The 20394-nt window shown below is 53.0% G+C and overlaps 2 protein-coding genes across 4 annotated transcripts; one reads left to right on the top strand and one right to left on the bottom strand.

Annotated features, from left to right (window-relative positions):
- The first annotated feature begins 70 nt into the window (after window positions 1-70).
- Window positions 71-9750, top strand: Aebp1 (AE binding protein 1). The gene is made up of 21 exons (XM_005319234.5): window positions 71-649; window positions 2156-2497; window positions 2944-3015; window positions 3126-3197; window positions 3301-3414; window positions 3494-3562; window positions 4235-4312; window positions 4676-4753; window positions 4833-4886; window positions 5319-5428; window positions 5506-5645; window positions 5978-6062; window positions 6158-6302; window positions 6396-6481; window positions 6726-6849; window positions 7154-7350; window positions 7442-7621; window positions 7830-8181; window positions 8258-8397; window positions 8505-8604; window positions 8856-9750. Exons 1-21 carry the CDS (start codon window positions 412-414, stop codon window positions 9506-9508), a joined length of 3429 nt encoding a protein of 1142 aa, XP_005319291.2. The 5' UTR covers window positions 71-411; the 3' UTR covers window positions 9509-9750.
- A 93-nt stretch (window positions 9751-9843) lies between these two features.
- Window positions 9844-18635, bottom strand: Pold2 (DNA polymerase delta 2, accessory subunit). 3 transcript variants are annotated; one of them, XM_005319235.5, is made up of 11 exons: window positions 18566-18635; window positions 16666-16944; window positions 12905-13026; window positions 12599-12722; window positions 12085-12199; window positions 11796-11994; window positions 11466-11546; window positions 11167-11324; window positions 10857-10984; window positions 10341-10442; window positions 9844-10075 (listed from the first exon to the last, which is right to left on the bottom strand). In XM_005319235.5, exons 2-11 carry the CDS (start codon window positions 16883-16885, stop codon window positions 9915-9917), a joined length of 1410 nt encoding a protein of 469 aa, XP_005319292.2. In that variant the 5' UTR covers window positions 16886-16944; window positions 18566-18635; the 3' UTR covers window positions 9844-9914. The 3 variants fall into 3 exon arrangements, with proteins under 3 accessions (XP_005319292.2, XP_021577982.1, XP_040147814.1); XM_021722307.3 differs by lacking the exon at window positions 18566-18635 and adding an exon at window positions 18422-18559; XM_040291880.2 differs by lacking the exon at window positions 18566-18635 and adding an exon at window positions 18230-18375.
- Window positions 18636-20394: the final 1759 nt, after the last annotated feature.

Here is a 20394-nt window from a genome sequence, read left to right as displayed (position 1 = left end):
CCTCCTTCGCCTCCTCCTCCCTCGGAGGGTGGGGAGCCCGCTCCGGAAGCCCCGGCGCCCCCGCCCGGGCCGCAGCATTTTGGAGGGCGGTCCGCGCGGGAGCTCGCCACGCGGGGCTGGAGTGCCCAGTCGCCTCCAGCGCTTTGGAGCGCCCCCATCACCCCCGAGCCGCATCAGCCTCAGAGCCCGCCGAACTTCTCTCCAGACCTCCCCTCATCTCGGAAACCCTTTCCCACCCTCTTTCAGATCCCCTTGCTCCCTGCCACCCACACCCCTTCCCAGAATCCCCTCCCCCGCACTTTTCTGCACCCCTTTCCGGAGGATCCCCGCCCCGCTCCAGTTCTCAGAACCCCTCTCCCGCCCCTGCCCCCAGCGCCCCTGCCCCACACCCCCACACCCGGTGCCGCGGCCATGGCCGTGCGCACCGTGCCCCTGCTCGGCTGCCTTCTGGCACTGCTAGCACTCTGTCCTGGGGGGCACCCACAGACGGTGCTGACCGACGACGAGATCGAGGAGTTCCTCGAAGGCTTCCTGTCAGAGCTGGAGCCCGAACCTCGGGAGGACGACGTGGAGGTCCCGCCGCCTCCCAAACCCACCCAGCGCACCCGCAAAGCCCAGGCAGGGGGCAAGCTGGGGGCGGGTGCAGAAGGTGAGAGCCTGGGGCCCGGGCGACCCGTGGGGGGATTGGCACCTTAGGTGAGCATGAAAGGACTTGAAGGGCCTGGCTCCTCCCCAGACTGTTCATGGTGAGGACTTGCAACCGCGCCTCTTGGGACGCTGTGCCAGGGCGAGGGCAGTGCTGGCGCCGAGCCCTGGGACCTAAAGGCACATCCAGCACAGGGAGGTAGGGCCGCTTTTGGGGGCCAGTGGATACAACTGTTCTAATAGCTCATCCCCAGGCCCCAAGAGGGTTTAGGCTAGGCTAGGGAACTGTTACCACCCAGCTGTCCTTCCTGACAGGCCCTCTCTTCAGGCCACACCCCACCCCCACCCCACGCCTGCACTTGCCCACCTACCCTAAGAGTGCACAGGTATGGGGAGGGGCTGCTGAAGACCTATGGCCCACGGCCATAAGTGGAAGTGGGCAGTGGGCAATCCTGGATTATTATGAGAATTACATGAGGTGATGCATCACCAAGGCATGTAACCCAAGGTTTCTTATGTAATCAGTTGTCAATAAATCTTGGCTGTTTCCCGTGGCTCTCTGGAGGGTAGCAAAAGATCTTATGATCTCTCTCCCAGGAGACTCTAAGGCACCATTCATTCTTCTTGAGGTCAGCAGATTCCTCCTCCTGCTCCCTGTAGCCCCAGCTGTAGATCTTTCCCGACTCTCCTTGTACATCTCTCCTCCCGGCACCTTCAGCAGCCCAGGCTTGCTGTCTAGGGTTTTTGAATATTGCTGGAACTGGCCTTCTCCTGGTTGTTTTGTAACTTTCCTGTATTTCAGCCAAAATGCCTTCGTGTCTCCCATCCACCATTAAACTCACAGCAGCATTTGCAGCTCCTGCTAATGCATCCTGGGAGGATTCCCATGGGACAGCCCCACCTGGGGCACCTGCTCCCAGACTCCCTGAGATGACCTGGCAGCCAGAAGCTCCTCGACTATTCCTCTGTCCCCTGTGTGGCCCTCAGGTCCCCAACCCATCCAAGATCTCTTACTTTTTCTTCTTTTGGGGGCCTCAGGACCCACCAAGTGTGCCTTTTCTTTGAAGTTTCTTTGTCTTTGCAGGGATACCCCAGGTCCATGTCCTTCAATTTGTATAATTGCAGGGATGACTGTTGCTTCTTCAGGCCTGCATGATTTAGTCACCTCTCTGTCCCTTCCATGTCCAGCACAGAATGGTACTCCATGACTGATAAACGGACATTTGGTGAAGGAGTGGATTGTGGAGGGCTCCTCTTGAGGTTTTGGCAGATGTAGGCCTCTCCCTGGATCTGAGTGTCACACACTTAGGCTTTAGAGAGGCTGAGATGTGATGGTGACAATCCCAGACTCACAGAAAGCTGAGGCTCAAATACTAGGTGTGCCACAGTGTTTAACCTCTTAGTTTCCTGAACTGCTCTGGGGACTGATAAGAGCCTCTGTACCCAAGTTGTGGGCATCCTGAGTGGCCACAAGGAGACAGAGTGGGCTCTATATCTTAATCTTGGACAGTACCTCCAGAAAAGGCTAAAGACAAAGGGAAGAAAGCGAAGAAGGACAAAAGCCCCAAGGCAACCAAGCAGCCCCTGGAGGGGACCCCGAGGCCTCCCAAGAAGGGGAAGGAAAAGCCACCCAAGACCACTAAGAAGCCCAAGGAGAAGCCACCCAAGGCCACAAAGAAACCCAAGGAGAAGCCACCCAAGGCCACCAAGAAGCCCAAGGAGAAGCCACCCAAGGCCACCAAAAGGCCCCCGACCGGGAAGAGACTCCCCACTCCAGCCCCTGTGGAAACCTTGGAGTGGCCACTGCCCCCACCCTCCAACACCAACCTTGGGGAGCCACCTCAGGAGGGAGGTTTGTGCCAGGTTTCTCTGGGGTTATGGGGCTCTGACCTCTATTAGAGGCTGGGAATGGGGAGGGTAGGTCCCTGGAACTCTTCTCCCTACAAACAAAGTAGGATTTGGGGCCTCATTTTTTTATCATGAACTTGGCAATTTGACCAGTGAGTTTCCTCAGAGCTGTAGCCTCTCCTGGGGAGGAAGAGGGCTTGGTAGCTTGGGGATGGGGATCTCTGTCCCCAGCTGTATGAACTTTCAGGATTCTTTCCTGTCTTCCTTGGTGTCAACAGCCAGCCCAGCTCTCTAACTTCAGGGTTGCTAGCAGGATACCAGGAGTGCTCACTCCAAGGAGTGTGGGCTTGGCAGTATGTCCACAGGGCCTGTGATGGCTGGTGGCCTTAGGCTGTCAGGGTGGTTAGGACAGGCCCCCATCCACCTGCTCCTGGGGCATCTGTGTTGCAGGAGAAGCCTTCCCAAATACCTGGCAGGGTCAAGGAGAGGAGATCCATGTAGAGGCCGGAGAGCACCAGCCTGGTGAGTGGCTGTCATCCTTCTGGCCTCGGGGTGACAAACCACCTTGGCTTGCTGCACTTGAGGGGTTTCCCAGAATGGGGTTTTTAGTAGCCACTGGCATCTTCCTTTAGTACCTGAGGAGGAGACTGAGGTGCCCACTCTGGACTACAATGACCAGATAGAAAGGGAGGACTACGAGGACTGTGAGTAGGCTGCTGTCCCAGTGGCTCAGACCTGGCCTGGGTAATGGTGGCCCTACCTGAGGACTCGTCTCAGCAGGGCCAATCAGATTCTGCCTCTCCTCAGTTGAGTATATCCGGCGCCAGAAGCAGCCTAGGCCACCACCCATCAGGAGGAGGCTCTGGCCAGAGCGCCCAAAGGAGAAGGTTGAGGAGCCAGAAGAGAGGAAGGAGATAATTGGTAGGATGGGGGGCAAAAGGGGAAAAGATGGAGGGGAGGGGCGGGGCTCTGGCCTACCCCCAACTCCACACCTCCACAGAGCCACCTCCAAAGCCTGTGCTGCCCCCTGACTACGGGGATGGCTTCGTGATCCCTAACTATGATGACAGTGAGTATCCAGTGTCCTAGAGTCTGAGGGATATAGGTGAGTGGACACATGGGGCCAGGAATCTGGCCAGGGACTGGGCCTTCCCTGCCTGCTTTCCTGGCTCCTGACTTTGCCTTTATCCCCACAGGGGTGTCCCTAGGCTTTCAATTCCATGCAGGCCCAGCCCTCCCTGTCCTGTGTCTCCTTCCTCCCAGCTCTTTGCTACCTTTCCTGAGGGTCACCTTGCTCCAGCTCATCATCTCCAGTGCTTGTGGCACCTGCAGATTCCCTCTCTCCTGGGCTATGGGTTTGAGCAGGTCCTTATTCGTTTCCTGCCTCCAGATCCCTGTCAGTTCCTCCAACCCTCTCTCTAGCTCAGTCCTCATGGTGCCATAGGGTGCCAGCTGCCACTCAGGCATGTCACCTGCCCTGGTACCACTCTCTGCCCAGTCTTGATTCCTTCTTGCCTCAGGCCAAACTGCCTTGTGGGACCATGTTGGGGACCTCAGCAGGGTCTTGTTTGTCCCACCCGATGCCCCACCCTCTCATAGGAGGACCCCTCTCCTCTTCTTAGCCTGTCCCTACCTCCCTCCCCTCCTGCCTAGTCCTGCTTTGTAGGCTCCTGTGAACCCAGGAACCAAGGCCCCCAGAGCAGGATCAGAGCTGCCTCAGCCAAGCTCTCTCTCCCCATAGTGGACTATTACTTCCTGCCTCCTCCGCCACAGAAGCCCCATGTTGAGTTGGAAACAGATGAAGAGAAGGAAGAGCTAAGTGAGTGGGACCAGGGCCACCCCCTACGGCCAGCTCTGCCTGCCAGACATCCTCTTCATGTGCCCTAGCTCAGCCTGACCCCCCCCATATGCCCTTGCTTAGCTTCATCCATGAGTCAAAGCTCATCCTGACTTCCCAAATGCTCTAGCTAAGCTTCACCATATGTCTTAGCTCATCCTGACCCCCCAAATACTCTAACTTAGCCTGACCAACTTCCAAGTACACCAGCTCAACCTGCCCACCTACTATATGTCCCAACTCAGCCATTTCAGAGCTTAGTCTGTTACTCACACATCCCAGCTCAGTCTGACCACACCCATGCTGAGGCCCAGGATGACAGACCTCTTACCTTGCATCCTCCAGAGAAACCCAAAAAGGGCAGCAGCCCCAAGGAGGAAACAGAGGACAAGTGGGCTGTGGAAAAGGGCAAAGACCAAAAAGGTGTGTGGCTGGTCCCCATGGGGGCATCTTGACTCTTGTTGCCTTGGGCTCTTGGATCTAGTTCCTCCCTTGTCTACAGGTCCCCGAAAGGGCGAGGAGCTAGAAGAGGAGTGGGCTCCAGTGGAGAAAATCAGTGAGTGGGGATGGGGTAGGGATAGGACAAAAACTAGCTCAAAACCGTACACCAAACAAAATTGCAGCTGGGGCAGGGTTGGGAGTGAGGAGGGCCTTGGGTGAAAATCGAGGCCTCCAGCTGCCTTTACAGGTGGACATCCTTGTGGGGGCCAGTGTGCAGATGACCTCATCATCTGGGTGAAGTCATGACTGGCAGGGCTCTGCATGGGATTTAATGTGAGTCCTGAGTTCCTGAGAGCTGAGCACCATCAGTATGTTCTTTCTCCAGATAGGGCAGCTGTGGCCCAAGCAGGGGAAGCAGAGCCACAAGCTACCACAGCCTCCAATTAGCATCTCTGATTTGAGGGGAATGGGCTGTAGGCCCTGTGGTTCTGGGCTGGTGGAGGGAGATCTGAGCCCCTAGCCATCAGCCTGGGGTGTGTGTCCTCAGAGTGCCCGCCCATTGGGATGGAGTCGCACCGCATTGAGGACAACCAGATCCGCGCCTCCTCCATGCTGCGCCATGGCCTAGGGGCACAGCGTGGCCGGCTCAACATGCAGGTGGGTGAGTGGTTGGCCCATCCCCTAGCAGGCAAAGGGCTCTTCCACCCATGCTCAGAACCTACTGTCCTGGACAGGCTGGTACCAATGAGGATGACTACTATGATGGGGCATGGTGTGCTGAGGATGACTCACAGACCCAGTGGATTGAGGTGGACACCAGGAGGACTACTCGGTTCACTGGCGTCATCACCCAGGGCCGAGATTCCAGCATTCAGTACGTGGCTGGGCTCTTGGGAAGTTGGCAAGGTTTGGAGTCCCATTTGGGACATTTCAGTCAGCCCTTGAGCTGGTCTAGAAAAGCCAGTAAAATCCATGAGTGGCCAGCCTTGCCCCTGACCCTCAGCCATGGTAGTTAGCCCCTGAGTTCAGATGAGCATGAGGTTAGGGACAAGCTACCACCCACAGCCATGGACAGGCACAGGACCTAGTACCTGATGCCCAAGTAAAACTCCATAGCCCTGCTGGTTCAGAAAGGGGGATTAGGTCACCTGGGGCTGGGGCCTGGTGTAGGAGAGAAGCCTTGCCCTGACAACATCTTCTCCACAGTGACGACTTTGTGACCACTTTCTTCGTGGGCTTCAGCAATGACAGCCAGACATGGATGATGTACACCAATGGCTATGAGGAAATGGTAGGCACCTGAACCCTGTGCTGTTTCTGTTGTGTGGGCCAGAGTGGGCTCTCAGAAGGGGTAGGAGTGCTATTCTGAGGCCTGTCCCTCCCCAGATCTTCCATGGGAATGTGGACAAGGACACACCTGTGCTGAGTGAGCTTCCAGAGCCAGTGGTGGCTCGATTCATCCGGATCTACCCACTTACCTGGAATGGCAGCCTGTGCATGCGCTTGGAAGTGCTGGGCTGCCCTGTGACTCGTGAGTATGGAGGGGCTGGCCAGGGGTTGGGGTGGCTGGAGTTGATCTGTGGGTGAGTCAACATCAAGATCCCGACTGCCTACCCCTCTGCAGCTGTCCACAGCTACTATGCACAGAATGAGGTGGTGGCAACTGATGACCTGGACTTCCGGCACCACAGCTACAAGGACATGCGCCAGGTTAGAAGCTTGTGTCCCATGCCAGGGTGGGCCCTTTTCAGGGGTGACTGGAACTCATACCTAGCCCAGTCCTGCTGATTCAGGGGCCCAGCCTCCTTTAGAGGGATGTTGACTGCCCCTTGACTTAGGAAGACTAGAACCTGTGGGCCACCTGAGAGGGGCTAGGTTTAGCTATCCATCCCATAAAACAGATCAGGACAGAGGAAGAGGCATGGTCAGTGATGTGGTGCCCTCTCCCTGCCAGCTGATGAAGGTGGTGAATGAAGAATGCCCCACCATCACCCGCACATACAGCCTGGGAAAGAGCTCACGAGGGCTCAAGATATATGCCATGGAGATCTCGGACAACCCTGGGGATCATGAGCTGGGTGAGGGCCTGAGGGCACCATTCTGCTAGCCCTGGCTGCCTGGCCCTGAGCTACTTGGCTCAGCTTCCACTCCACAGAGGATCAGAGGCAAGACCCTGGCACTGCAGCAGGGCCTGTGCAGTTGCTATGTGGAGTTCACCACCTCCTGCTTGCTCCTGGAGTCCCTCTGGGGATCCAGGCCTGTCTTGCTGGGCACCATAAGCCTCAGCTGCTCCCTGCCCCCTGTCCCCTGGTGTCTGGGTCCTTTCTCAAATGCCCTGGGCCTTGTGAGACTGAGTGCTTGCTGTGGCTCCTGCCCTTTCAGGGGAGCCTGAGTTCCGCTACACAGCTGGAATCCATGGCAACGAGGTGCTGGGCCGAGAGCTACTGCTGTTGCTCATGCAGTACCTGTGCCGAGAGTACCGTGATGGGAACCCCCGTGTGCGCAACCTGGTGCAGGACACTCGCATCCACCTGGTGCCCTCACTGAACCCTGATGGTTATGAAGTGGCTGCACAGATGGTAGGTGGAACCTGGGGCTGGCTAGGGAAGGGTGGGGGTTGGGGGATGAGCAGCTGAAGAGGACAAAGCTGACCCCGTTGACTTCTCACAGGGCTCAGAGTTTGGGAACTGGGCACTGGGGTTGTGGACCGAGGAAGGCTTTGACATCTTTGAGGACTTTCCGGATCTAAACTCTGTGCTCTGGGGAGCTGAGGAGAGGAAATGGGTCCCCTACCGGGTCCCCAACAATAACCTGCCCATCCCTGAGCGCTACTTGTCTCCAGATGCCACGGTGAGGAATTAACCCTGAAAATCTGGGCTGGGGGAATAGGAAAGGGCTTAACCTCAGGTGCTGAGATTTAGGGGCTAGGAGAGAGTCAGAGGGACATAACGGGATGAGGAGAGTGAGCCACTGTCATGAGCATGGAGGGGGTATGACGATGGGAGATGGAGGGGGTATGATGATGGGAGTCTTGGCCCCTTGTGCTGGCCACCCCCAGGTATCCACGGAGGTCAGAGCCATCATTGCCTGGATGGAGAAGAACCCCTTTGTGCTCGGAGCAAATCTGAATGGTGGTGAGCGGCTCGTATCCTACCCCTATGATATGGCCCGCACACCCAGCCAGGAGCAGCTGCTGGCTGCAGCCATGGCAGCTGCCCGTGGAGAGGATGATGAAGAGGCATCTGAGGCTCAGGAGACCCCAGACCATGCCATCTTCCGCTGGCTGGCCATCTCCTTTGCCTCTGCTCACCTCACCATGACAGAGCCCTACCGAGGAGGCTGTCAGGCCCAGGACTACACCAATGGCATGGGCATTGTCAACGGGGCCAAGTGGAATCCACGATCAGGGAGTGAGTCAACCTGGGATGGGCTGTGGTGGGGAACAGCCCAAGGAGAGGCTGACTGTGATTCTGTCTGTCCGTCCAGCTATCAACGACTTCAGTTACCTGCACACCAACTGCCTGGAGCTCTCTATCTACCTGGGCTGTGATAAATTCCCCCATGAAAGTGAGCTGCCCCGGGAGTGGGAAAACAACAAGGAGGCGTTGCTCACCTTCATGGAGCAGGTAGGGCAGTCTGGGCTGCATGTGGAGAGAAGGGTGAAGTCTGGGACAGGGCCCTCAAAATAGGGTCTCCATGTGGTCCCCCAGCCTCATCTCCCTCCTTCCCACAGGTGCATCGTGGCATCAAAGGTATAGTGACAGATGAACAAAGCATTCCCATTGCCAATGCCACCATCTCTGTGAATGGCATCAACCATGGCGTGAAGACAGGTACCTTGTGTGCATACCTTTACCCACCTTCCCCAGGTGGAGTCTTTCTTGTCCTCCCTAAGTACCCACAACAAAGGGAGACATATCAGTGTGGCAAGATGGCCTGCTCTGCAGGACTCAGCCAGAGAAAGGCCTGGCCACAGGAAGAACAGGGACTAGTGGGCACCTAGAAGAGGTTGGGCTGGGAAGCTCAGAGGGGCAGGGTGGAGCTAAAGAGGCTCTGGGACAGCCAGCTTGTCTTTCCTGTGTAGCAAGTGGTGGTGATTACTGGCGCATTTTGAACCCGGGTGAGTATCGAGTGACAGCCCATGCAGAGGGTTTTACCTCCAGTTCCAAGACCTGCAATGTGGACTATGACATTGGGGCCACCCAGTGCAACTTCATCCTGGCTCGCTCCAACTGGAAACGCATTCGGGAGATCATAGCCATGAATGGGAACCGGCCCATTCTGCGTCTTGACCCCTTGCGCCCCATGACCCCTCAGCAGCGCCGCCTGCAGCAGCGCCGCCTACAGTACCGCCTGCGAATGCGAGAGCGAATGCGAGAGCGGATGCGACTGCGTCGCCTCAATACCACTGTGGGTCCCACCACTACTCCAACCCCTGTCCCCAGCCCCACTGCTGCTCCCACCCCAGGCACTACCTGGGGACCTTGGGGCCTTCTACCTACAACCACTGCAGGTTGGGAGGAATCGGAAACCGAGACCTACACGGAGGTAGTAACAGAGTTTGGGACAGAGTATGGGACAGAGTTTGGAACAGAGTTTGGAACAGAATTTGGGACTGAGTTGGAGCCGGAAGAGGAAGAGGAAGAGGGGGAAGAGGAGGAAGAGGAGATAGCTACTGGCCCTGCGTTCCCCTTCACAACAGTGGAGACCTACACGGTGAACTTTGGAGACTTCTAAGACCAGGGTCTCATCACCACCTGGCCCAGCTCAAGCTACAGCAGCACTTCCCAAGCCTGCGCCCACAGACACACCCATCAGCACATGGAAGGCCCCTCGTGTGGGTCCTGCAGGGGACACAAAGGAGACAAGGACCCAAGAGCCAGTGTCTGTGCAGAGGTTCCTGCCCTGCCTGCCAGCCTTCAGGGAGGGGCAGGGAGGCACCCAAGGTCACACCAATAAAACAAGCTCATGGCACTGACCATTGCTGTTCTGACCAGCTTGAGGGGGAGAGGCTGGCCCCTACTAGGGTCCTATCCCAGGTATGCCCAGGAGGAGGTCAAAGCTCAGACAAGTAAACATAAATGCTTTATTTACAAGGCTTATATTGCAAAGGCAAATGGCCTGGTCCAGCTGCCTCTCTAAATCAGGGGCCCAACCCCAGGCCTCCAAGGTCATCATCCTCTGCTCCAAAACCAGCAAAGCTGATAGGTTGGCAAGCCAAGCTACGCAGGTTCACCAGGCAGGCAGTCTGGGTGGCACTGAAGTCAGGAACGGCCACCAACAGCACCATCTGATCCTCAGGGCCTACAAAGGAACCACATCGGATCCACTTAGGGTTCTGGGCAAGGTGTGCCTCACAGGAAAGCCCCCAGAAGTAAAGAGGAGTCACAGTGGGGGTGACATCAGAAGTACACAGCTCAGAGCCATTCAGCCCCCAGTCAGTCTGGCCCCCTTAAATAAAATAACAGTCACAGGGCAGACCCCAGGCAATCTAGTTCATGGGAGCTTCTCCCCCAGGGAAGAACAAATTGCTCTTGTGAGCTCAGGGTTGTCAAAAGACAAAACTTACCTCGGATGATTTTGGAGCCAAAACTGGGAGTGTTCCCGCAAAAGTAGACATGAGGGCATTCCAGAAAGATGAATGGGTCAGTTTTGTAGAAGGGGTAACAACCTGGAAAGGGGCCTGTTGCTGAGCAGGGCTTCTCAGCCTGTATAGAGGATACCCGGGACTAGGCAGTCCTGCCTTGGGGCTACCCTTCACAGGATATACAGCAGCATTCCTCCTCATACCCACTAAAAGTCACCAGTTGTGACAAAAGTCATGTTACCACAAGACCTGAGGGGCAGGTCAGGGGCCCTGTTGCCTCTGCCCTCAGGGGTGGGGACTGGGGGGTTATACCATGCAAAACCCAAATTTCCAATATATTCCCATGGTCTTGAGCACTGGGGAGCCATGGCCAAAGACAAATTAAGAGTCTAGAATAGCTTCCAGAACAGGCTTCTCCTTAACAGGCCTGGGCAAGGCAGTGTAATCTCAGGAAACTGTCTTCGCCCGCAGATCCCACCAGTGTGACTATGCTGTTACCTAGGGTGTCAGGAGCTGTGGGGCTGATGTGACGGACTCGCAGAGTCCACTCCAGAATCTCCAAATGGTCTTCCATACTGCTGTATCGGAAAATGTCATTCACATTCTGTCCTGATGTCCCCAGGAACCTGCAAGGCAAGGCTCTGCTGACCCTTGGCCTGGGGCCCACTGCTTCTGCTCCACCCATAATAGCCAGCCCAGAGCTCATATCATATTTTGGGGGTGCTCCAGGCCAACCTTGTACAAGAACCTTTTGTTGCCCTGCCTCCTCCCCAGCCTCCTCCCCTGCTCCTTCTGCTGTACCGGCTACCTGACTCCATCGATGGTGGCCTGGTAGGGGTTGGTGACCAGCTGCAGTGTGGAGTAGGCAGTGGCCAGTGGGAACATGCAGTGGTGCAGGGGCTGCTGGGGGAGCGTATAGTTGGTTGGATCAAATTCACCTGGCATCACGTCCACAGGCACCGAGGCCTAGAGGGCATAGGGCAGGGAAAGCTTGCAGGACCTGAGGGAGCTCCCACTTCCCAAGTCAGCCACCTAACCTCCCGATCCCCACTCAACAGCTTCACAGACTGGGGTCTCCACACCCTGCCAGCCCCCAAAGCTGCTCACACTCAACTGCAGGAGGATCTCATCCAGCATCTTGACTGCTTCCACACTGGCTGCCTGGGTTTTCTTGGTGAGATACTTGGCCTGGGTGTAGAAACCCAGGAAGCCCTTAGGCCCTGAGGTCAAAGGGACACCCAGAGCCCACCTAAGTTCTCAGCTGAGGAAAGCAGAGCAAAGCCCACCAGCAGAAAGATTTAGAGTTGCCTCATAGACCCTGCACCCCACTCTGGCCCATATACCCTCAAGAAGCAGGGCTGCTTGTGAATACAGCCCCAGTGCAGGAGCCCGCCCACTGCAGCAGGAAGGCTGAATACAGCCAGGTAGCCTCCATACCTTGTTGATAGAATCTCTGCTTTGGGTGCTGTGGCTGAGGAGGTTGCCGGCAAGAATAACCCGGGAGACATGGGCAGCACTGCACTGTTCTCCTTCATCCCCGAGCTGCCCCGTCACCACATCTACCAGCAGTTGAGTCCCCAGCAGGCTCTCGCCACCGCCTCCACCCAGGCCCAGCCCAGACACGAGCAACACAAACCTGCAGAGACAGTGGGGTCCTGCAGGGTGCCATGGAAGGATATACCTCTCCTTGCACTGGCACTGGGGCCCTGGCACTGGGACTCCTCACCTGTCTGTGTCAAGAGGGGGTGCAGGCTTCTGTGGAGCAAGGTCAGCAAAGCAGTGGTCCTCTACCAGAAACTTTCCATCATCTCTCACGGAACCAAAAACTGCCAGGACTGTTCCTGGGGAGCAGTGAGGTGGTCAGGTGTTCCCACCTCCTCCCATCACCCAAATGGGTAGAACCACCAGCCTCTCTCAACACACCAGTTAATTTTCTTTAGGACTCTGAAACTAAAGCCAACTTTCTGGGGTCACTGTCCCTGGGTAGAGGCTGGAAGATTGGTCTCGCCCAGTGATGGCACCCTACTTTCCCACAAACATAAATGCACTAGCCCCTCAAGCACAAGCCCTGACAGCCCCCACAGAGCTCCCCAACACAACCATGGTGAAGTCTCTCCCAACCTCCTACCAATATACCCTCATTGGACTCCCTACCTCCACCACCCTCTCATTGAATTCCCTGTTTCTCCCCATATTAACATATTCATGCTGGGCTCTACCCACTCTCACTGGGCTCCCACCTGTGACCAATTTTGACACATCAATGGTGCCTTTCAGTTTGATACGTTGCAATTCATCTTCCAAGACCAGCTCATCATCTGGGTGGATGTATTTGCTTCGAGGAGGCTGGGGGAGCAGGTTGTGCTGAAAGGCAGAAATGGTAGGTAGTCTTGGGATCAAGGCCACCAAAGTTCCTATGTTTCAAGATGGTATTGTAGCCCCTGCCCCTCTGGACCTGCTCCTTCGCTCTCCATGGGCAGAGACCCATCCCCAACCCCTTGGGTCTATTAGGGTGGCACATCAGTGTCCTCCCACATAGGTCTTACCTCTTCACTGATCTCACGCAGGATGGAAGGCTGGAGTGGCATGGCCTTGAACAGAGTGCCCACTACACAGCACTTCTCCCCATGCTGCAGCTCACACAGCTTCTTTACTTCAACTTCACTGCCTAGTGTAAGGGATACAGACTCAGAGACCAGCCCCACCCCTGACCAAGCAAGCGGAGGTCCCTGCCCAGCCCTCTGCAATGGGGCACTTACAAAGAGCCTCACCAGAGTGCTGTAGGCCTGGGCCCTTGTCTTTACCAGGAAGGAGAGAACATAAAGTGAAAGACCTCCTGGACCCCAGCACAACAGTGAAGGGGGGTCTGCCAGAGGGACAAAGCCTGTGGGTGTGGTGGGGCCCCAGATGCCAAGTATCCACCTAAGAGTCAGAAGCAAATAGGGACAGATATGCAGAAGCAAGGCCTTGTGAAGATAGGGCAGGCACCAGAGTTCTGTGGTCACAAGCCTGGGAGGGCCCGGAGCCACCAGAAGCTGGAAGAAGGAGGAAGGATCCTCCCCTAGAGTCTCCAGAAGGAACCAACCCTGTTGACAACTTGATTTCAGATTTCTGGCTTCTAGAATGGAGAGAATAAATATTGTCTTAAGTCAGCAAGTTTGTGGTACTTTATTATAATGCCATAGGAAACTAGTACAGAGCATTACTTCACTTATGCCTAAATGATAATAATCATTCTTAGAAAGAAGCATGCTAAATCCCAACAGAATCCGGCCCTAAAAATATTACAATTTAAGAGTTTTCATTCTTCTGTTCTATCCTCTGTCCCCAAATGCTTCATCCTCTGAAAACAGAGATATCCAAAGGTCAGACATCCTACCCTCTTCCACCCCACTGTGTTTTCTGTTCCTTCTGGAGTCAGGCAGCCCTGATCACCAGGCGTACCCAGGATCCTGGGGTAAGTTAGAACACATCAGAATGTTCTGTACATTCTAGAGGAGAGCTGTAGAGAGCCAGGGTGGGCAGGAGGAAGGAACGCAAGTCTCTAAAGGCCTGTGGACTCATCACAATGGATCCCCATGCCTAGGAAAAACCCCTGTAAGGAGGAGGCACAGTAATGTGAAGATCATGTAGTCCCTCAGCTTAACTGACCCCTGCACAGCCCAACCCTTTCCTGCCCTGGAAGAACCAAAAACATTCCTCAGTACATCTGGGGAAGCACAAAGAGGGGAGTAATTTGAAACAAGATAAGAGGGGCACACCACCAGTAAGAAACACCACACACCAAAGAAAACAACACATTCCTGCTAGAATTTGGATATGGCTTGTCTAGCAAAGGTTCGTGTATTGGAGGTTTGGTCCAAAACCTTTTTTTTTTAAAACATATCTCTACCTTTTTGTGAGAGGTAGAGATATGTTTAAGAGGGGGGAATCTAGTGGGAGGTCCTTATCTCACTGGGGGAGCAGCCCCCAGAAGGGATTAAAGCTCTCCTGAGAGTGAGTTGTTATAGGAATGAGCCCAGTCCCTGAACTGCTCTCTGGCTTTCAGTTTGTTGATGTGATCTCTCCCCTTTTTTTTTTTTTGCATGTGCTCCTACTATTTGCTATGAGGAGCTCACTGGAATGAAGCTGATGCTGGTATCACACCGTTTAACCTCCAGAACTATGAGCTAAATAAACCTCTTTTCTACACGAAGTACCTCACCTTAAGAATTTTGTTACAATAACAGAAAATGGACTAATATATGCTCTCACGCCCTAGGTGGCCCCACTAAGCACAGTACACTCAACTCAGTCAATCCTAACAATACACTAAGAATAAATATTATACCCACACTGAGGCATTGAGAGGTTAAGTATTATGTTTAAGGTCACAGAGTTGGGATACAAATGTATGACCCTTAAGTACTTGGTGGAAACATTAACCCAAGGCAGGATACCCTTCTCCAAGTAATGCACTGGTACCAACAACAAAACTGGACACAAGACCAACACTTGCTCTCACTGATCCCCTTCCAGAAGGCAGACAGCCAACAGACAGTACACAAATAATTGCCCACGGACAAATAGGGAGCTGAGGTAGAAAATATAGAGTAGACTCTGACAGGTTAAGGTCACCAAAGGTGGTCTCCCTAAGGACATGCCACCTTAACTGAGAATGTAAGGCCAGAAGGCTAGGGAGAGAATGTGCCAGTCAATGGAAAAAGTCTACAGCAGGAAGGCTTGGCATGTTCAGGGAACAGGTGAGTAGAGAGAGACCAATTCTGAGAGGCAGGCTAAGCTTTTTTTTTTTTTTTTTTTAAGACAGAAGAGAGGAGAGAGAGAGAGAGAGAGAGAGAGAGAGAGAGAGAGAGAGAGAGAGAGAGAGAGAGAGAGAGAGAATTTTAATATTTATTTTTTAGTTCTCAGTGGATACAACATCTTTGTTGGTATGTGGTGCTAAGGATCGAACCTGGGCCGCAAGCATGCCAGGCAAGCGCGCTATGGCTTGCTTGAGCCACATCCCCAGCCCCAGGCTAAGCTTTGATGAGGAAGCCCAGGCTACACAGAGAAGCCTCCTGTGGGTATTCTAGGTGATAGCCAGCATCCACCACCAGGTCTGTGGTGACCTGCTGCCAGTCACCCCCTTCATTGTGGCAGCTGCCTAAATTCTTGCCCACAGTCAGTGTGTGGAATGCAATGGCTGCTGTCAATCACCTGGGAGCACTGTTAGCGGGTTCAATCACTGGGAAAGAACATGCTGCTTAAAACTCCTGGAAGGTGGTATTGATATTGGGCCCAAGCAGCAGGAGAGTCCACGGACAGTGTCCCCAATGGCTTAAAGGAAAGCAAGGAAAAAGTTCAAATTACTCCCCTTTATGTGTTTCCTCTAGTAGAGGCAGAAAGCAGCCCCTTGTTATGTGGTAGAGGACAGGCAAATAGTACTTTGGGCTGAGGTAAAGAAAACATCACATCCCCAAAGAATTTGCTAATCTACCTAGCAAACTTCCAGGCCCAGAGTTCTCCCACTGCCCAAATAAACTGAGAATTAATCCAATGGTTCAATGAGAGGTGGGAGGGGCCTGACAGCCAGTGTTTCTCAAAGTTCCCAGTGGTTCCCATGGGCCACCAGGACTGAGATTCACCAAGTCTGGTGCTAGGGATAAGTAAGGCAGGGTCTTACCTATAAAAGCCTCAATTTAAAAACAAAATAGGAGATGAATTTGAAAACAACATGGAAAACCACTCATGCAAATCATGAAAATGTAACATCATCCAAAAGTTAAAAGTGGGAGATGGGGGTCCTTTTTCACCACGGAGAATAATCTAATTGCAGGTGCAATCACCAAAGAAGAAATGAGGAAAAGAAAATGGGTCATGTTGCCCAGGCCACTTTATTAGGAAAGATAGAGAAAGCCCAAGGGACAGAAGACTCAAGGCTACCAATACAGGAAGCCAGGAGAAGCCATCAGTGAAGTAAGGAGACCATAGTGTGCATCTCCAGAAATCTTGTCTTCTTGACATACCAAGGGGCTCTTTAGCTATAGTGTGAACAAACAGCGGAATAATTTGCACTGAAGATAGGAAAAACATTTCCCTCTGCTAATGAAATATTCACTGTCACCATCAAAACTAAGCCCTTACCTCAAACCAGTCTCTGAACTAAACTTAACATGAAACCCACAGGTTACTTAATCCTCATTATTACCTTAAGAAGAAACTGAAGGATAAAGAGGTTAATTTTCCCAAGGTAACTAGGAAGTAGAAATTAGAGAAAAATTTTGGTTCTAAGTTCTGAGCTGGTGGGGGGATTACCCCCTAAACTCACCCCAATGCTGCAGGGCCCGGTTCACCAAGAAGGGTCGCATCTGGATGAGGCGAGTGGCATAAATATGGGCGTACTGTCGACTAAAACTTCTCTCCCCCAACCTGAAGGGTTGTGAGGAGTTGGTGTAAGTTGCCACAGGCACCCGGGCAAAGGTGGCATTGTTGACTGTTGGTGGAGACAGCAAAGTGTGGGGCCTCTGAGCTGCCTGTTCAGAAAACATGGCTGTACTCTTGGCTTGCTTTGTCCGTCAGACAGCTGTGCCCAGGCCAAAGAGGGTCACTGCAAGAAAACAAAGGCATTCTTGCCACTCCTGTCCCAACCCAAGGCAGAACTCTGCTGGTGTCTCAACCAAGCTGCCCATACTTCAAAGGGCACTAAGATAGAAGGGGAACATAAGCTGGGTGTGGGTAGTGAACAGCCTGTGATCCCAGCAGGTCAGGAAGCTAAGGCAGGAGGATCAAAATTTCAAAGGAGCCTCAGCAACTTAGGCTGTAAGCAGCTTCTGGAGACTCTGTCTCAAAGTAAAAAAATAAAAAGGTCTGGGAATGTGGCTCAGTGGTTAAACACCTCTGGGTTTAATCCCCTGCACCAAAAAAAAAAAAAAAAAAAAAAAAGGGGGGGGGGGTTAGGGGAAGGGAGAACAGACATAGTGTTTTCCTGGAACTATCTGTGTCTGGATATCTGTCTCACTCTGTAACCCTAGGCCAGGAAGGGAGAAAAGGAAAGCTGAGAGTGATTCTCTCATTTGGAGCTCTCTGCAAATCCCAAATTCAGGCATCCACTCAGGCATTTCCATCTGGACAGCTACCAGAGTCTCAAACTTAGTACAACCCAACTGGAATACCTGATTTGCCTCCTTCCAGTTCCCCAGCCCTGCTCCATCTCAAAAAATGAGGCCAGCCTTATTACTAAATAAGCTTACCATCTAAGAATAATAACAACTAAGTAATAAAAATACAACTAATTTAAATAAAAAAACATAAATCAGTTGCTGCTCTGTTGGAAACTTTTCAAAGATTCCCTATTTCACTATGTAAAGCCCTATGTTCTTATAGTGGCCTATGAGATCTGCCCCAATGGTCCTCCCCTACCATGTCTCTCACTCCTCCTAATGACCCTCCCACAGCAGGGGCTCCAGGAGAGGTATCTGTATTCTGGTTGGTACTTCTCCCATATACCTCACTGGTTCTTCATGTCCTTACTCAAAAATTCACCTACCCCTCTCCATATTAATTTTCAAGTGCAACCCTCCCCGGTATGTCTGCTTCTCTAATTGTTGTTCGCAGCATTTTCTCCTAATAAACTGTATACTTTAAGTTTGCCTGCCTCCTCCAGCTAGACGATAAGCTCCAGGACAGCAAAGATTTTTGTTTTATTCCTGGAGATATTACCAGCACCTAGAACCGCACTGTTTGTTTCATTGGAATTCAACCGAGTTGTACCTGCAGGACGTACATGTGATTTTGAAAATACAAACAATAACTCAAGATATTCTTCACACACAATTGAAATGACAATAGTTTGGATATTTTACCACCACAGCTTTCTCCGCCCCCAAACCTACTTGTTGTTTTGTTTAGGAAGTTCAAAACCCCGTAGCTGGTTCGTGTTCCCTGTACTGGACAGCTGTGCTGCACAATGCAAGCTCTCGTTATCCGCCCAAAGCGCGAATCTACATCAACTTTAAGCCAAATGTGCACTACGGTGGCTGCGGCCCGCCAGCTACCGCGTCGCATGTGGCGGGAATCGGACCCACCCGTGGCCGCCCTCCCCTCAGCGTCCGGAGCTAGGTCCAGCGCGGTAGTGCAGAATGTTCCCCAAGATGCGAGTTGCGGCCCCGGAAGCCCTTGTCTTGGATCCGTGGCCTTGAGCCCATTCAACCCCGCAGGTCTGCACTCACCAAGCGACGCTCCACATCCCGCGAATCCCCGCGCGCCCGGCCCGCCCATCATCGCATCCCACCAATCCCGGCGCGCCTGTCCCACCCATCGCCGCGCTCTGCCAATCCCCACGCGCCTGACCCGCCCATATCCGCATCTTGCCAATCGTTGCCGCTCAGCTCCGTCCGTCATCTTGCGCCGAATCCCGCCGATCCCCGCGCGCCCTTAGCCGGGGAAGCTCAAGCTAAGGAAGCGCTTAGCCGAGTCCCAGGTTCCCTTGGCAACGAGGGGCGGGGAAAGGCGCAGCGGGTCCCGTACGCATGCGTGCACGCTGGGAGCTGGGTGGTTGGGCGCGCGGTGAGAGGTACTCGGTCGTTTTGGGTCTCATTGACTGTCAGGCCTCTCCCTGAAGCCCTGCCCCGCGAAATTGCCTGGAGGGTCTCCCAAAGTCTCCTGGGGTCCTCGCTGTCCCTGCAGAGTGGCTCACCTGAGCGCAAGGGATCGCAAGCGGCCGCAAGTGAGAGGATCCTGGCAGAAGGAAGGAGGCGCCAGCGGCCAGTCCCTTTCTGCCCTCCAGTCCTGCAGCCCTCTGCATCCGACCCCGGCGGGCTGCTGTCAAGTGCTCCACAGCGGCCATCTCATATTCCCCACCCTCCGATGTTCTCCACACCCCAGTATTCGAACTCTTTCTACCCACTGATTCGTAGAATTTCTAACTGAACCCATCGGTTCTTCCCTGTACAGTTTTCCTCCCTCTCCCACCTTTGCTGTGAGTCTCCGACAGAAGTTGATATGAACACACTATCCTCCTGTAGTGGACCAGCGTGATAGTGCACACCTGTAATCACAGCTGCTGGAACCCTGAGACTAGGTTCAAGGCTAACCTGGGTAATTTTAGCCCGGTCACAAATTAAGATGAAAAGGGAAAGGGACGTAGCTCAGTAATTGAGAGTCCCTGCATTCAAGTCCCAGTACTTCTGCAGGGTGGAGGGTTTCCAGGAAGCTCCGTAATAGATTTACCACTGTTCTAAGTACTTGACATTTTAATCCACCCTTTGAAGCATAAACTGTCCTTCCATTTTACAAATGAAGAAACAGGCAAATTAGGGGTCACCCAGTTAGCAGCAACTGGGATTCATACAAAGGCAGCCTGACTGCTGGTAACATTGTACTGTACTGAGGCTTCACTTGTAACATTGTACATGTACTGGGCAAACATACATAGTTTTACTTCTTCCTTTGCAATTTGGATACCTTTTCTGTTTCTTGCCTTTTCTGTTTTCTTGTTTCTGGTTGGAATTTCCCATACCTAAATTAAACGGTAGTGGTGAAAGTGATCTTAAAGGAAAAAATTTCAAAAGTCAGCATTGAGTGTGATGTTAGTTGTGAATTCTTCATATATGGATTTTATTATTTGAGATAGTTTCCATATATTCCTTGTTTTCTGAAGTTTTTGTTTTGTCATGATAAGATGTTAAATTTTGCCAAATACTTTTCTCTGCATAAATTGAGCTGATCATGTGGTTCCCCCTGCCCCTTTTCATTCAGGCGATCTATTACATTTTTAAATTTTGTTATGTCAGATCATTTTTGCATTTCAGAAGAAAATCCCACTTGGTAGACTTAGTAACCACTTAGTGGAACCAAAGTTACAGCAATACTAGCTTTTATAATTACCCCTGTTCACCTTTACCAGAGGTCTTTATTTATTTATTTATTCTTGGTTTTGAGTTACTTTCTTTTCAACTTGCAGGACTCCCCCTAGCATTCCTTTCCAAGATTTCTGGTGAGAAATCTGATTATCTTTTTGAGTATTCCTTATATTTGATGGGTCACTTCTCTCCTGCTG

Source organism: Ictidomys tridecemlineatus, chromosome 2, assembly GCF_052094955.1.
Source record: "Ictidomys tridecemlineatus isolate mIctTri1 chromosome 2, mIctTri1.hap1, whole genome shotgun sequence".
Classification (NCBI taxonomy): domain Eukaryota; kingdom Metazoa; phylum Chordata; class Mammalia; order Rodentia; family Sciuridae; genus Ictidomys; species Ictidomys tridecemlineatus.
The sequence above is the reverse complement of the archived record's forward strand: the minus strand, read 5'-3'. Positions and strand labels throughout refer to the sequence as shown.